Genomic DNA, 15,857 nt, shown 5'->3' with positions numbered 1-15,857 from the left:
GAAGACTTTAGAAAGGCAGGGCAGGATGGACATAGGTCTGTAACAGTTTGGGTCTAGAGTGTCACCCCCTTTGAAGAGGGGGATGACCGCGGCAGCTTTCCAATCTTTAGGGATCTCAGACAATACGAAAGAGAGGTTGAACAGGCTAGTAATAGGGGTTGCAACAATTGCGGCAGATAATTTTTGAAAGAGAGGGTCCAGATTGTCTAGCCCAGCTGATTTGTAGGGGTCCAGATTTTGCAGCTCTTTCAGAACATCAGCTGTCTGGATTTGGGTGAAGGGAAGGGGGGGGGGGGGGGGCTTGGGCAAGTTGCTGCGGGGAGCATAGCTGTTGGCCGGGGTAGGGGTGGCCAGGTGGAAAGCATGGCCAGCTGTAGAAAAATGCTTATTGAAATTCTCGATTATCATAGATTTATCGGTGGTGACAGTGTTTCCTAGCCTCAGTGCAGTGGGCAGCTGGGAGCAGGTGCTGTTACTCTCCATGGACTTTACAGTGTCCCAAAACGTTTTGGAATTATTGCTACAGGATGCAAATTTCTGTTTGAAAAAGCTAGTCCTTGCTTTCCTAACTGACTGTGTATATTGGTTCCTGACTTCCCTGAAAAGTTGCATATCGCGGGGGCTATTCGATGCTAGTGCAGTACGCCACAGGATGTTTTTCTGCTGGTCGAGGGCAGTCAAGTCTGGAGTGAACCAAGGGCTATATCTGTTTTTAGTTCTACATTTTTGAATGGGGCATGCTTATTTAAGATGGTGAGGAAAGCACTTTTAAAGAACAACCAGGCATCCTCTACTGATGGGATGAGGTCAATATCCTTCCAGGATACCCGGGCCAGGTCGATTAGAAAGGCCTGCTCGCTGAAGTGTTTTAGGGGGCGTTTGACAGTGATGAGAGGTGGTCGTTTGACCCCGGACCCATTACGGATGCAGACACTGAGGCACTGATTGCTGAGATCCTGGTTGAAGACAGCAGAGGTGTATTTGGAGGGCAGGTTGGTTAGGATGATATCTATGAGGGTGCCCATGTTTACGGATTTAAGGTTGTACTTGGTAGGTTCCTTGATAATTTGTGTGAGATTGAGGGCATCTAGCTTAGATTGTAGGACGGCTGGGGTGTTTAGCATATCCCAGTTTAGGTCACCTAACAGTACGAACTCTGAAGATAGACGGGGGGGCAATCAATTCACATATGGTGTCCAGGGCACAACTGGGGGCTGAGGGGGGTCTATAACAAGCGGCAACAGTGAGAGACTTGTTTCTGGAAAGGTGTGTGTGTGTGTGTGTGTGTGTGTGTGTGTGTGTGTGTGTGTGTGTGTGTGTGTGTGTGTGTGTGTGTGTGTGTGTGTGTGTGTGTGTGTGTGTGTCGGAGGCTGAGCAGTTGCCGTGCCAGGCAGTGATGGGTACGAGACCCAGCACCTATGATCCAAATGAGAGCCAAACGGAGCTGAGACCCGGTACCTTTGGTTATTTGAATTATCTAATGAAAAATTGTTGTCCACATTTAATTTTCCACAGCCAACCACATGAGTAAACAATGACAAAATCAGACAACTCCATAGTAGAATAGTTGACCTATTAAATTGTTCAACCTGTCGCATTCTATGAGAGAAAAGAATATTCCTCTTGAGGTCCATTCAAATTGCAAGAGAAAGGAAGAGATATGAATGCTCAGTCATTGTACAACATTCTTAATGCAAGGAGAGAGATATGCATGCTCAGTCATTGTACAACATTCTTAATGCAAGGAGAGAGATATGCATGCTCAGTCATTGTACAACATTCTTAATGCTAGGAGAGAGATATGCATGCTCAGTCATTGTACAACATTCTTAATGCAGTCCAGAGGAAAATACATATTTTAAATCATTTTTGATGGCCACTGTTAAAAGAGGAGGATAACTGAGCTTTTTGGAGTTACCAGGCTGTACTTAATTCTCAAATCCAAGAAATGAGCAGGTCTAAACTGCACCATTTTAGAACCAGAGTGTTCAGCAGTGGTATTGGTTTATGTGAGTTAGCACTGGCCAATGGCGTTGAATGCATAGGGAAGACTGGAGCTAAATGTAACACGGGTCAGGTGTAACTAGGCCTACATTATATTCACAGTACAGGATCCTTGGTTGGCTGAGTGCCAGTGGAACAGTTTTTTTTTTTTGGGGGGGGGGGGGAGACAATCAAGTCATCAATATGTTTCTAACTAGCAACATTAGAGCCTTATGTTTACACTTTAAAGTGTGTGATATAACCTGCCTGATCATATGGACCTATACGTTATTGGGCTCATTTCTGGAGGGGGAAATTATATTTTCATTCAGTTTGCAGTAGAATGTTTTTATGAAAAGTCACCAGAACTGGCCTTCTCACAGTCCTTCTCCCCCACCATATTGTAGGCCCCTCCACCACCTGTAGTATGCTGTGATATGTGCCTTTTGTCAGTATTATATTGTTTAGGTTAGTGTCTTATCCCCCCCCCCCCCCCCCCCCCCGCACTAAATGCATAGTTAAATAAAGGTTAAATAAACAAAAAATACAAAACTAGGGACCCACAATCTCCCAAATCCCAAATTAACCACAATGTTCATTTGTGTGGTTTTCTCACCTTGTCTACGTAGTTAGCTGCCTCCAGCAGTTTTGTCTTCGTCCTATTTAAGTCCCCGCCGTGCTTCTGAAACTACACAGACACACACAGTTACTGCCATGCTTGAAGAATTTCACCCGGAAGAGTAAGGACAGCAGGATGACCTCAACCAATCAGACACGTCAGACAGCAATAAAGGATATTAGAACAGACCCTGTTAGGTCTCATTAGAACAGACCCTGTTAGGTCTCATTAGAACAGACCCTGTTAGGTCTCATTAGAACAGACCCTGTTAGGTCTCATTAGAACAGACCCTGTTAGGTCTCATTAGAACAGACCCTGTTAGGTCTCATTAGAACAGACCCTGTTAGGTCTCATTAGAACAGACCCTGTTAGGTCTCATTAGAACAGACCCTGTTAGGTCTCATTAGAACAGACCCTGTTAGGTCTCATTAGAACAGACCCTGTTAGGTCTCATTAGAACAGACCCTGTTAGGTCTCATTAGAACAGACCCTGTTAGGTCTCATTAGAACAGACCCTGTTAGGTCTCATTAGAACAGACCCTGTTAGGTCTCATTAGAACAGACCCTGTTAGGTCTCATTAGAACAGACCCTGTTAGGTCTCATTAAAACAGACCCTGTTAGGTCTCATTAGAACAGACCCTGTTAGGTCTCATTAGAACAGACCCTGTTAGGTCTCATTAGAACAGACCCTGTTAGGTCTCATTAGAACAGACCCTGTTAGGTCTCATTAGAACAGACCCTGTTAGGTCTCATTAGAACAGACCCTGTTAGGTCTCATTAGAACAGACCCTGTTAGGTCTCATTAAAAACAGACCCTGTTAGGTCTCATTAGAACAGACCCTGTTAGGTCTCATTAGAACAGACCCTGTTAGGTCTCATTAGAACAGACCCAGTTAGGTCTCATTAGAACAGACCCAGTTAGGTCTCATTAAAAACAGACCCTGTTAGGTCTCATTAGAACAGACCCTGTTAGGTCTCATTAGAACAGACCCTGTTAGGTCTCATTAGAACAGACCCTGTTAGGTCTCATTAGAACAGACCCTGTTAGGTCTCATTAGAACAGACCCAGTTAGGTCTCATTAAAAACAGACCCTGTTAGGTCTCATTAGAACAGACCCTGTTAGGTCTCATTAGAACAGACCCTGTTAGGTCTCATTAGAACAGACCCTGTTAGGTCTCATTAAAACAGACCCTGTTAGGTCTCATTAGAACAGACCCTGTTAGGTCTCATTAGAACAGACCCTGTTAGGTCTCATTAGAACAGACCCTGTTAGGTCTCATTAGAACAGACCCAGTTAGGTCTCATTAAAAACAGACCCTGTTAGGTCTCATTAGAACAGACCCTGTTAGGTCTCATTAGAACAGACCCTGTTAGGTCTCATTAGAACAGACCCTGTTAGGTCTCATTAAAACAGACCCTGTTAGGTCTCATTAGAACAGACCCTGTTAGGTCTCATTAGAACAGACCCTGTTAGGTCTCATTAGAACAGACCCTGTTAGGTCTCATTAGAACAGACCCTGTTAGGTCTCATTAGAACAGACCCTGTTAGGTCTCATTAGAACAGACCCTGTTAGGTCTCATTAGAACAGACCCTGTTAGGTCTCATTAGAACAGACCCAGTTAGGTCTCATTAAAAACAGACCCTGTTAGGTCTCATTAGAACAGACCCTGTTAGGTCTCATTAGAACAGACCCTGTTAGGTCTCATTAGAACAGACCCTGTTAGGTCTCATTAGAACAGACCCTGTTAGGTCTCATTAGAACAGACCCTGTTAGGTCTCATTAGAACAGACCCTGTTAGGTCTCATTAAAACAGACCCTGTTAGGTCTCATTAGAACAGACCCTGTTAGGTCTCATTAGAACAGACCCTGTTAGGTCTCATTAAAACAGACCCTGTTAGGTCTCATTAGAACAGACCCTGTTAGGTCTCATTAGAACAGACCCTGTTAGGTCTCATTAGAACAGACCCAGTTAGGTCTCATTAAAAACAGACCCTGTTAGGTCTCATTAGAACAGACCCTGTTAGGTCTCATTAGAACAGACCCTGTTAGGTCTCATTAGAACAGACCCTGTTAGGTCTCATTAGAACAGACCATGTTAGGTCTCATTAGAACAGACCCTGTTAGGTCTCATTAGAACAGACCCTGTTAGGTCTCATTAGAACAGACCCTGTTAGGTCTCATTAGAACAGACCCTGTTAGGTCTCATTAGAACAGACCCAGTTAGGTCTCATTAGAACAGACCCTGTTAGGTCTCATTAGAACAGACCCTGTTAGGTCTCATTAGAACGGACCCTGTTAGGTCTCATTAAAAACAGACCCTGTTAGGTCTCATTAGAACAGACCCTGTTAGGTCTCATTAAAAACAGACCCTGTTAGATCTCATTAGAACAGACCCTGTTAGGTCTCATTAGAACAGACCCTGTTAGGTCTCATTAAAAACAGACCCTGTTAGGTCTCATTAGAACAGACCCTGTTAGGTCTCATTAAAAACAGACCCTGTTAGGTCTCATTAGAACAGACCCTGTTAGGTCTCATTAGAACAGACCCTGTTAGGTCTCATTAGAACAGACCCTGTTAGGTCTCATTAGAACAGACCCTGTTAGGTCTCATTAGAACAGACCCTGTTAGGTCTCATTAGAACAGACCCTGTTAGGTCTCATTAGAACAGACCCTGTTAGGTCTCATTAGAACAGACCCTGTTAGGTCTCATTAGAACAGACCCTGTTAGATCTCATTAGAACAGACCCTGTTAGGTCTCATTAGAACAGACCCTGTTAGGTCTCATTAGAACAGACCCTGTTAGGTCTCATTAAAACAGACCCTGTTAGGTCTCATTAGAACAGACCCTGTTAGGTCTCATTAGAACAGACCCTGTTAGGTCTCATTAGAACAGACCCTGTTAGGTCTCATTAGAACAGACCCTGTTAGGTCTCATTAGAACAGACCCTGTTAGATCTCATTAGAACAGACCCTGTTAGGTCTCATTAGAACAGACCCTGTTAGGTCTCATTAAAAACAGACCCTGTTAGGTCTCATTAAAAACAGACCCTGTTAGGTCTCATTAGAACAGACCCTGTTAGGTCTCATTAGAACAGACCCTGTTAGGTCTCATTAGAACAGACCCTGTTAGGTCTCATTAGAACAGACCCTGTTAGGTCTCATTAAAACAGACCCTGTTAGGTCTCATTAGAACAGACCCTGTTAGGTCTCATTAGAACAGACCCTGTTAGGTCTCATTAGAACAGACCCTGTTAGGTCTCATTAGAACAGACCCTGTTAGGTCTCATTAGAACAGACCCTGTTAGGTCTCATTAGAACAGACCCTGTTAGGTCTCATTAGAACAGACCCTGTTAGGTCTCATTAGAACAGACCCTGTTAGGTCTCATTAGAACAGACCCTGTTAGGTCTCATTAGAACAGACCCTGTTAGGTCTCATTAGAACAGACCCTGTTAGGTCTCATTAGAACAGACCCTGTTAGGTCTCATTAGAACAGACCCTGTTAGATCTCATTAGAACAGACCCTGTTAGGTCTCATTAGAACAGACCCTGTTAGGTCTCATTAGAACAGACCCTGTTAGGTCTCATTAGAACAGACCCTGTTAGGTCTCATTAGAACAGACCCTGTTAGGTCTCATTAGAACAGACCCTGTTAGGTCTCATTAGAACAGACCCTGTTAGGTCTCATTAGAACAGACCCTGTTAGGTCTCATTAAAAACAGACCCTGTTAGGTCTCATTAGAACAGACCCTGTTAGGTCTCATTAGAACAGACCCTGTTAGGTCTCATTAGAACAGACCCTGTTAGGTCTCATTAGAACAGACCCTGTTAGGTCTCATTAGAACAGACCCTGTTAGGTCTCATTAAAAACAGACCCTGTTAGGTCTCATTAGAACAGACCCTGTTAGGTCTCATTAGAACAGACCCTGTTAGGTCTCATTAGAACAGACCCTGTTAGGTCTCATTAGAACAGACCCTGTTAGGTCTCATTAGAACAGACCCTGTTAGGTCTCATTAGAACAGACCCTGTTAGGTCTCATTAGAACAGACCCTGTTAGGTCTCATTAGAACAGACCCTGTTAGGTCTCATTAGAACAGACCCAGTTAGGTCTCATTAAAACAGACCCTGTTAGGTCTCATTAGAACAGACCCTGTTAGGTCTCATTAAAACAGACCCTGTTAGGTCTCATTAGAACAGACCCTGTTAGGTCTCATTAGAACAGACCCTGTTAGGTCTCATTAGAACAGACCCTGTTAGGTCTCATTAGAACAGACCCTGTTAGGTCTCATTAGAACAGACCCTGTTAGGTCTCATTAGAACAGACCCTGTTAGGTCTCATTAGAACAGACCCTGTTAGGTCTCATTAGAACAGACCCTGTTAGGTCTCATTAGAACAGACCCTGTTAGGTCTCATTAGAACAGACCCAGTTAGGTCTCATTAAAAACAGACCCTGTTAGGTCTCATTAGAACAGACCCTGTTAGGTCTCATTAGAACAGACCCTGTTAGGTCTCATTAGAACAGACCCTGTTAGGTCTCATTAGAACAGACCATGTTAGGTCTCATTAGAACAGACCCTGTTAGGTCTCATTAGAACAGACCCTGTTAGGTCTCATTAGAACAGACCCTGTTAGGTCTCATTAGAACAGACCCTGTTAGGTCTCATTAGAACAGACCCAGTTAGGTCTCATTAGAACAGACCCTGTTAGGTCTCATTAGAACAGACCCTGTTAGGTCTCATTAGAACGGACCCTGTTAGGTCTCATTAAAAACAGACCCTGTTAGGTCTCATTAGAACAGACCCTGTTAGGTCTCATTAAAAACAGACCCTGTTAGATCTCATTAGAACAGACCCTGTTAGGTCTCATTAGAACAGACCCTGTTAGGTCTCATTAAAAACAGACCCTGTTAGGTCTCATTAGAACAGACCCTGTTAGGTCTCATTAAAAACAGACCCTGTTAGGTCTCATTAGAACAGACCCTGTTAGGTCTCATTAGAACAGACCCTGTTAGGTCTCATTAGAACAGACCCTGTTAGGTCTCATTAGAACAGACCCTGTTAGGTCTCATTAGAACAGACCCTGTTAGGTCTCATTAGAACAGACCCTGTTAGGTCTCATTAGAACAGACCCTGTTAGGTCTCATTAGAACAGACCCTGTTAGGTCTCATTAGAACAGACCCTGTTAGATCTCATTAGAACAGACCCTGTTAGGTCTCATTAGAACAGACCCTGTTAGGTCTCATTAGAACAGACCCTGTTAGGTCTCATTAAAACAGACCCTGTTAGGTCTCATTAGAACAGACCCTGTTAGGTCTCATTAGAACAGACCCTGTTAGGTCTCATTAGAACAGACCCTGTTAGGTCTCATTAGAACAGACCCTGTTAGGTCTCATTAGAACAGACCCTGTTAGATCTCATTAGAACAGACCCTGTTAGGTCTCATTAGAACAGACCCTGTTAGGTCTCATTAAAAACAGACCCTGTTAGGTCTCATTAAAAACAGACCCTGTTAGGTCTCATTAGAACAGACCCTGTTAGGTCTCATTAGAACAGACCCTGTTAGGTCTCATTAGAACAGACCCTGTTAGGTCTCATTAGAACAGACCCTGTTAGGTCTCATTAGAACGGACCCTGTTAGGTCTCATTAAAAACAGACCCTGTTAGGTCTCATTAGAACAGACCCTGTTAGGTCTCATTAAAAACAGACCCTGTTAGATCTCATTAGAACAGACCCTGTTAGGTCTCATTAGAACAGACCCTGTTAGGTCTCATTAAAAACAGACCCTGTTAGGTCTCATTAGAACAGACCCTGTTAGGTCTCATTAAAAACAGACCCTGTTAGGTCTCATTAGAACAGACCCTGTTAGGTCTCATTAGAACAGACCCTGTTAGGTCTCATTAGAACAGACCCTGTTAGGTCTCATTAGAACAGACCCTGTTAGGTCTCATTAGAACAGACCCTGTTAGGTCTCATTAGAACAGACCCTGTTAGGTCTCATTAGAACAGACCCTGTTAGGTCTCATTAGAACAGACCCTGTTAGGTCTCATTAGAACAGACCCTGTTAGATCTCATTAGAACAGACCCTGTTAGGTCTCATTAGAACAGACCCTGTTAGGTCTCATTAGAACAGACCCTGTTAGGTCTCATTAAAACAGACCCTGTTAGGTCTCATTAGAACAGACCCTGTTAGGTCTCATTAGAACAGACCCTGTTAGGTCTCATTAGAACAGACCCTGTTAGGTCTCATTAGAACAGACCCTGTTAGGTCTCATTAGAACAGACCCTGTTAGATCTCATTAGAACAGACCCTGTTAGGTCTCATTAGAACAGACCCTGTTAGGTCTCATTAAAAACAGACCCTGTTAGGTCTCATTAAAAACAGACCCTGTTAGGTCTCATTAGAACAGACCCTGTTAGGTCTCATTAGAACAGACCCTGTTAGGTCTCATTAGAACAGACCCTGTTAGGTCTCATTAGAACAGACCCTGTTAGGTCTCATTAAAACAGACCCTGTTAGGTCTCATTAGAACAGACCCTGTTAGGTCTCATTAGAACAGACCCTGTTAGGTCTCATTAGAACAGACCCTGTTAGGTCTCATTAGAACAGACCCTGTTAGGTCTCATTAGAACAGACCCTGTTAGGTCTCATTAGAACAGACCCTGTTAGGTCTCATTAGAACAGACCCTGTTAGGTCTCATTAGAACAGACCCTGTTAGGTCTCATTAGAACAGACCCTGTTAGGTCTCATTAGAACAGACCCTGTTAGGTCTCATTAGAACAGACCCTGTTAGGTCTCATTAGAACAGACCCTGTTAGGTCTCATTAGAACAGACCCTGTTAGATCTCATTAGAACAGACCCTGTTAGGTCTCATTAGAACAGACCCTGTTAGGTCTCATTAGAACAGACCCTGTTAGGTCTCATTAGAACAGACCCTGTTAGGTCTCATTAGAACAGACCCTGTTAGGTCTCATTAGAACAGACCCTGTTAGGTCTCATTAGAACAGACCCTGTTAGGTCTCATTAGAACAGACCCTGTTAGGTCTCATTAAAAACAGACCCTGTTAGGTCTCATTAGAACAGACCCTGTTAGGTCTCATTAGAACAGACCCTGTTAGGTCTCATTAGAACAGACCCTGTTAGGTCTCATTAGAACAGACCCTGTTAGGTCTCATTAGAACAGACCCTGTTAGGTCTCATTAAAAACAGACCCTGTTAGGTCTCATTAGAACAGACCCTGTTAGGTCTCATTAGAACAGACCCTGTTAGGTCTCATTAGAACAGACCCTGTTAGGTCTCATTAGAACAGACCCTGTTAGGTCTCATTAGAACAGACCCTGTTAGGTCTCATTAGAACAGACCCTGTTAGGTCTCATTAGAACAGACCCTGTTAGGTCTCATTAGAACAGACCCTGTTAGGTCTCATTAGAACAGACCCAGTTAGGTCTCATTAAAACAGACCCTGTTAGGTCTCATTAGAACAGACCCTGTTAGGTCTCATTAAAACAGACCCTGTTAGGTCTCATTAGAACAGACCCTGTTAGGTCTCATTAGAACAGACCCTGTTAGGTCTCATTAGAACAGACCCTGTTAGGTCTCATTAGAACAGACCCTGTTAGGTCTCATTAGAACAGACCCTGTTAGGTCTCATTAGAACAGACCCTGTTAGGTCTCATTAGAACAGACCCTGTTAGGTCTCATTAGAACAGACCCTGTTAGGTCTCATTAGAACAGACCCTGTTAGGTCTCATTAGAACAGACCCAGTTAGGTCTCATTAAAAACAGACCCTGTTAGGTCTCATTAGAACAGACCCTGTTAGGTCTCATTAGAACAGACCCTGTTAGGTCTCATTAGAACAGACCCTGTTAGGTCTCATTAGAACAGACCATGTTAGGTCTCATTAGAACAGACCCTGTTAGGTCTCATTAGAACAGACCCTGTTAGGTCTCATTAGAACAGACCCTGTTAGGTCTCATTAGAACAGACCCTGTTAGGTCTCATTAGAACAGACCCAGTTAGGTCTCATTAGAACAGACCCTGTTAGGTCTCATTAGAACAGACCCTGTTAGGTCTCATTAGAACGGACCCTGTTAGGTCTCATTAAAAACAGACCCTGTTAGGTCTCATTAGAACAGACCCTGTTAGGTCTCATTAAAAACAGACCCTGTTAGATCTCATTAGAACAGACCCTGTTAGGTCTCATTAGAACAGACCCTGTTAGGTCTCATTAAAAACAGACCCTGTTAGGTCTCATTAGAACAGACCCTGTTAGGTCTCATTAAAAACAGACCCTGTTAGGTCTCATTAGAACAGACCCTGTTAGGTCTCATTAGAACAGACCCTGTTAGGTCTCATTAGAACAGACCCTGTTAGGTCTCATTAGAACAGACCCTGTTAGGTCTCATTAGAACAGACCCTGTTAGGTCTCATTAGAACAGACCCTGTTAGGTCTCATTAGAACAGACCCTGTTAGGTCTCATTAGAACAGACCCTGTTAGATCTCATTAGAACAGACCCTGTTAGGTCTCATTAGAACAGACCCTGTTAGGTCTCATTAGAACAGACCCTGTTAGGTCTCATTAAAACAGACCCTGTTAGGTCTCATTAGAACAGACCCTGTTAGGTCTCATTAGAACAGACCCTGTTAGGTCTCATTAGAACAGACCCTGTTAGGTCTCATTAGAACAGACCCTGTTAGGTCTCATTAGAACAGACCCTGTTAGATCTCATTAGAACAGACCCTGTTAGGTCTCATTAGAACAGACCCTATTAGGTCTCATTAAAAACAGACCCTGTTAGGTCTCATTAAAAACAGACCCTGTTAGGTCTCATTAGAACAGACCCTGTTAGGTCTCATTAGAACAGACCCTGTTAGGTCTCATTAGAACAGACCCTGTTAGGTCTCATTAGAACAGACCCTGTTAGGTCTCATTAAAACAGACCCTGTTAGGTCTCATTAGAACAGACCCTGTTAGGTCTCATTAGAACAGACCCTGTTAGGTCTCATTAGAACAGACCCTGTTAGGTCTCATTAGAACAGACCCTGTTAGGTCTCATTAGAACAGACCCTGTTAGGTCTCATTAGAACAGACCCTGTTAGGTCTCATTAGAACAGACCCTGTTAGGTCTCATTAGAACAGACCCTGTTAGGTCTCATTAGAACAGACCCTGTTAGGTCTCATTAGAACAGACCCTGTTAGGTCTCATTAGAACAGACCCTGTTAGGTCTCATTAGAACAGACCCTGTTAGATCTCATTAGAACAGACCCTGTTAGGTCTCATTAGAACAGACCCTGTTAGGTCTCATTAGAACAGACCCTGTTAGGTCTCATTAGAACAGACCCTGTTAGGTCTCATTAGAACAGACCCTGTTAGGTCTCATTAGAACAGACCCTGTTAGGTCTCATTAGAACAGACCCTGTTAGGTCTCATTAGAACAGACCCTGTTAGGTCTCATTAAAAACAGACCCTGTTAGGTCTCATTAGAACAGACCCTGTTAGGTCTCATTAGAACAGACCCTGTTAGGTCTCATTAGAACAGACCCTGTTAGGTCTCATTAGAACAGACCCTGTTAGGTCTCATTAGAACAGACCCTGTTAGGTCTCATTAAAAACAGACCCTGTTAGGTCTCATTAGAACAGACCCTGTTAGGTCTCATTAGAACAGACCCTGTTAGGTCTCATTAGAACAGACCCTGTTAGGTCTCATTAGAACAGACCCTGTTAGGTCTCATTAGAACAGACCCTGTTAGGTCTCATTAGAACAGACCCTGTTAGGTCTCATTAGAACAGACCCTGTTAGGTCTCATTAGAACAGACCCTGTTAGGTCTCATTAGAACAGACCCAGTTAGGTCTCATTAAAACAGACCCTGTTAGGTCTCATTAGAACAGACCCTGTTAGGTCTCATTAAAACAGACCCTGTTAGGTCTCATTAGAACAGACCCTGTTAGGTCTCATTAGAACAGACCCTGTTAGGTCTCATTAGAACAGACCCTGTTAGGTCTCATTAGAACAGACCCTGTTAGGTCTCATTAGAACAGACCCTGTTAGGTCTCATTAGAACAGACCCTGTTAGGTCTCATTAGAACAGACCCTGTTAGGTCTCATTAGAACAGACCCAGTTAGGTCTCATTAGAACAGACCCTGTTAGGTCTCATTAGAACAGACCCTGTTAGGTCTCATTAGAACAGACCATGTTAGGTCTCATTAAAACAGACCCTGTTAGGTCTCATTAGAACAGACCCTGTTAGATCTCATTAGAACAGACCCTGTTAGGTCTCATTAGAACAGACCCTGTTAGATCTCATTAGGGGGAGTGGGGAGGATGTGGTTGAAGTATGACGATAGAGAGATGAAGGGATGGGGGAGATGTAACAGAGTGATGGATGCTCTCTAGTTCAGTATGAGGCACAGGTCAGAAGAGGAGATGGAGGTCATGCATCCTTTTACCTTCTCAACTGACTAACTGGAATAAATGGCCATGTAAAATGGACTAAGGTGTCTGGCCTCTTACCTCAGCATGGTCAGCTACCAGCAGCAGCTCTACATACTTCATACTCTGGCCCACGTCTCTACGCTCCTGGAGAAAATCAGGACATATTAGAGAACTTTACAGCCAACTTTTACAGTGCATTATTACTTGTTATAAGTATGAGCGCGCACCACACACATATACCCCCCCCCCCCCTTCCATAATGGTTTATTATCAACTCATCGTATGTTTTGCATCTATTTTTCATCAGTCTTAAAATGCCTGACATTTCTTGGATATTTCACTGATTCAAAGCAGCCCTCTATTCACTGGAGAAGATAGTGGTTGTTTTCATATCAGATACCAGTCTAACCATTCCTGCTCCACTCACCCTTCCACCCCGCGCCTTCATCATTCCCTGGATGAGGTCATCCAGACCTTCCCCCTGGCCCTGGTTGCTATGGCGATGCCCGCAAGTTCCGTTAGGCAGACGGAGGTTCTTGGCTCGGAACACAGCGTGAGGAGGCTGTGTATCCATGGTGGCGGTGGGCAGGGGTTCTATCAGGTAGCTGACGCTGGTGTTCACCGTAATCAGTCCCCTAGGGAAACAGAGATCTGAATCACAACAGTTCCAGGCTAGAAAACAAAGGAAAACTATTATAGCTGGGGAAAACGTAGTGGTTCTTCAGTCTCTGGTTTAAGAGAGAATCCATCAAATAATTATTGAGAGAAGTTAGATATGGCAGAATGTAAAACTAGAAACCGCTGGGATTTACATGTCAGGTCTGAGACAACTAAATCCTGGCTGAACTGTATGTTGAACTGTGTATATAAATCCTGATACCGGATGGGTATCAGGTGTAGAGAGAAAGAGAGAGACAGATAGAGAAAGAAGGAGGAGGGAGAGAGAGAGAGAGAGTTAGAAAGAGAGAGAGAGAAGGAAGAGTAGAAAAATAGAGATTAAATTGGATCAGGGAGACACCCAGCACATATCAGGTTCTGACTCAGTGGGGATTGGATCAGGGAGACACCCAGCAAATAGCACCCTTCTCCAGATGCTTCTACAGCCCTGTGTGTGTGTGTGTGTGTGTGTGTGTGTGTGTGTGTGTGTGTGTGTGTGTGTGTGTGTGTGTGTGTGTGTGTGTGTGTGTGTGTGTGTGTGTGTGTGTGTGTGTGTGTGTGTGTGTGTGTGTGTGTGTGAGCACTCCTCCTCCTGCAGATGTTCTGTCAATGTATGTGTCTGTTATTCTCCTACAACCGTCGCCTCTGTGAACCCAGAAAGGAAACAACAGCACGGCTGGATCCCTGGAGCTTCAGTGACTTAACATGGAACCCAAATGACCTAGAAACACACTGGCCTGCATATCTCAACAGTCAGTGCATGGCCAATAAATAAACCATCTTTTGACCTGCTCTCCTATTGTGCTGGTTTGAGAATGACCGTGTGACAAATATATGTCTGAATTGTCATTAAAATAAAATGTATAAATATTTAGGAGGCATGTCTTTGTCACAACGTCGACTGAAGGTGGCGCCTCTCCTCGTTCGGGCGGCGCTCGGCGGTCGTCGTCGCCGGCCTACTAGCTGCCACCGATCCTCTTTTCATATTCTTTTGGTGAGGTCTGGTTTATGTGTGCACCTGTATTGTGTTAGATCGTTAGTGGGGGGGTATTTAGTCTGTCTGTTTAGGTTTGGGGATTGTGCGGGATTGTTTTTGTCTGGTTAGGTTAGGTTGGGGTTTAGGCATTCCCTCTGCATTTTGTGTGTTAAGGCATACGAGTTTTTCTGGGCTGCGACCCTACTCTGTTTTTGGGCTCTTACTGTTATTGTATTTTCGCCCTGCCTTACATGTTGTTGGCAGTTTTGGACTGTTGCCTATTAAAATGTGTGTTCATGGACCTTAGTCTCCTGCGCCTGACTTCACCCCTCCAGCTGCTTTGAGTTCCTGACAGTCTTATTCAATGGCATTAGTGATCACCACTTCCACCAGAAATGTTACCTGTGGTAACTCTTACCTGAGACCTGAGCAGGTGCTGAGTGCTGCACTGGACCCCTCCACACCACGGACGTCACCATGGTAGAAACAGTGGCCCTGCAACATGAGAGGAGAGTTAAACAAACTCACATCATGTATTTTTCTTTTTGCGATGATGTCACCTAAGATTTAAGAGCTTGGTCAGCCTGTCTCTGATTCAGCCGACTCTTTTGCCATTTGACATCCACAAATCAGAAATAGGCTGGTTACATGATTACCCCCCTATTGTGAGATGCTTTAGAACACCCCATTGAACTCACAGTGCTGGGTGGATTGGAGGTCTGGCGGGAACCACTGGGACTGTACCATATCTCCTGATATCCGGGGGCCAATAACTGCCTGGAGAGAGAGAGAACATTACCCCACTGAAAACAGTGCTGGTGAATAGAATACACTGTCACCATCAAACAAAGGGGAGCGGGGTGCTTCTGTCAGAGAGAACAGAGAGAGGGAAAGGGAAAGAGAACATGACAGGAGTGTGATAGAGTGAGTGAGAGAGGAAGAGAGAGAATGAAAGTGAGCGATGAAAAGTGAGAAAAGAAGAGAGAGAGAAATACTGTGTTCCTCTCCAGGGGCACACAGCTCATGAAACATTAATTGTGACATTCTGAGTTACAAAGGTAAAGAGAGTACCTCAAAGCATTACAGAGAGATACAGATACAGAGAGATACACAGAGAGATACAGATACAGAGAGATACAGAGAGGTACAGAGAGAGATACAGATACAGAGAGACACA

General features: G+C 44.0%; 1 protein-coding gene across 2 annotated transcripts in view; it reads right to left on the bottom strand.

Annotated features, from left to right (window-relative positions):
* Nucleotides 1-15,857, bottom strand: part of LOC106612150 (disintegrin and metalloproteinase domain-containing protein 19-like) — a 70,053-nt gene that overhangs the window by 15,212 nt on the left and 38,984 nt on the right. For both annotated transcript variants that reach the window (XM_045724169.2, XM_045724170.2), the window contains exons 4-8: nucleotides 15,379-15,457; nucleotides 15,099-15,175; nucleotides 13,475-13,682; nucleotides 13,126-13,191; nucleotides 2,600-2,671 (exon numbers count right to left, since the gene is read on the bottom strand). In XM_045724169.2, coding sequence (XP_045580125.2) covers nucleotides 2,600-2,671; nucleotides 13,126-13,191; nucleotides 13,475-13,682; nucleotides 15,099-15,175; nucleotides 15,379-15,457 — 502 coding nt within the window. The remainder of the gene's footprint in view (nucleotides 1-2,599; nucleotides 2,672-13,125; nucleotides 13,192-13,474; nucleotides 13,683-15,098; nucleotides 15,176-15,378; nucleotides 15,458-15,857) is intronic.

The sequence above is a fragment of the Salmo salar genome, chromosome 09 (genome assembly GCF_965601325.2).
Source record: "Salmo salar chromosome 09, fSalSal1, whole genome shotgun sequence".
In the NCBI taxonomy this organism is placed as follows: Eukaryota; Metazoa; Chordata; class Actinopteri; order Salmoniformes; family Salmonidae; genus Salmo; species Salmo salar.
The sequence above is the reverse complement of the archived record's forward strand: the minus strand, read 5'-3'. Positions and strand labels throughout refer to the sequence as shown.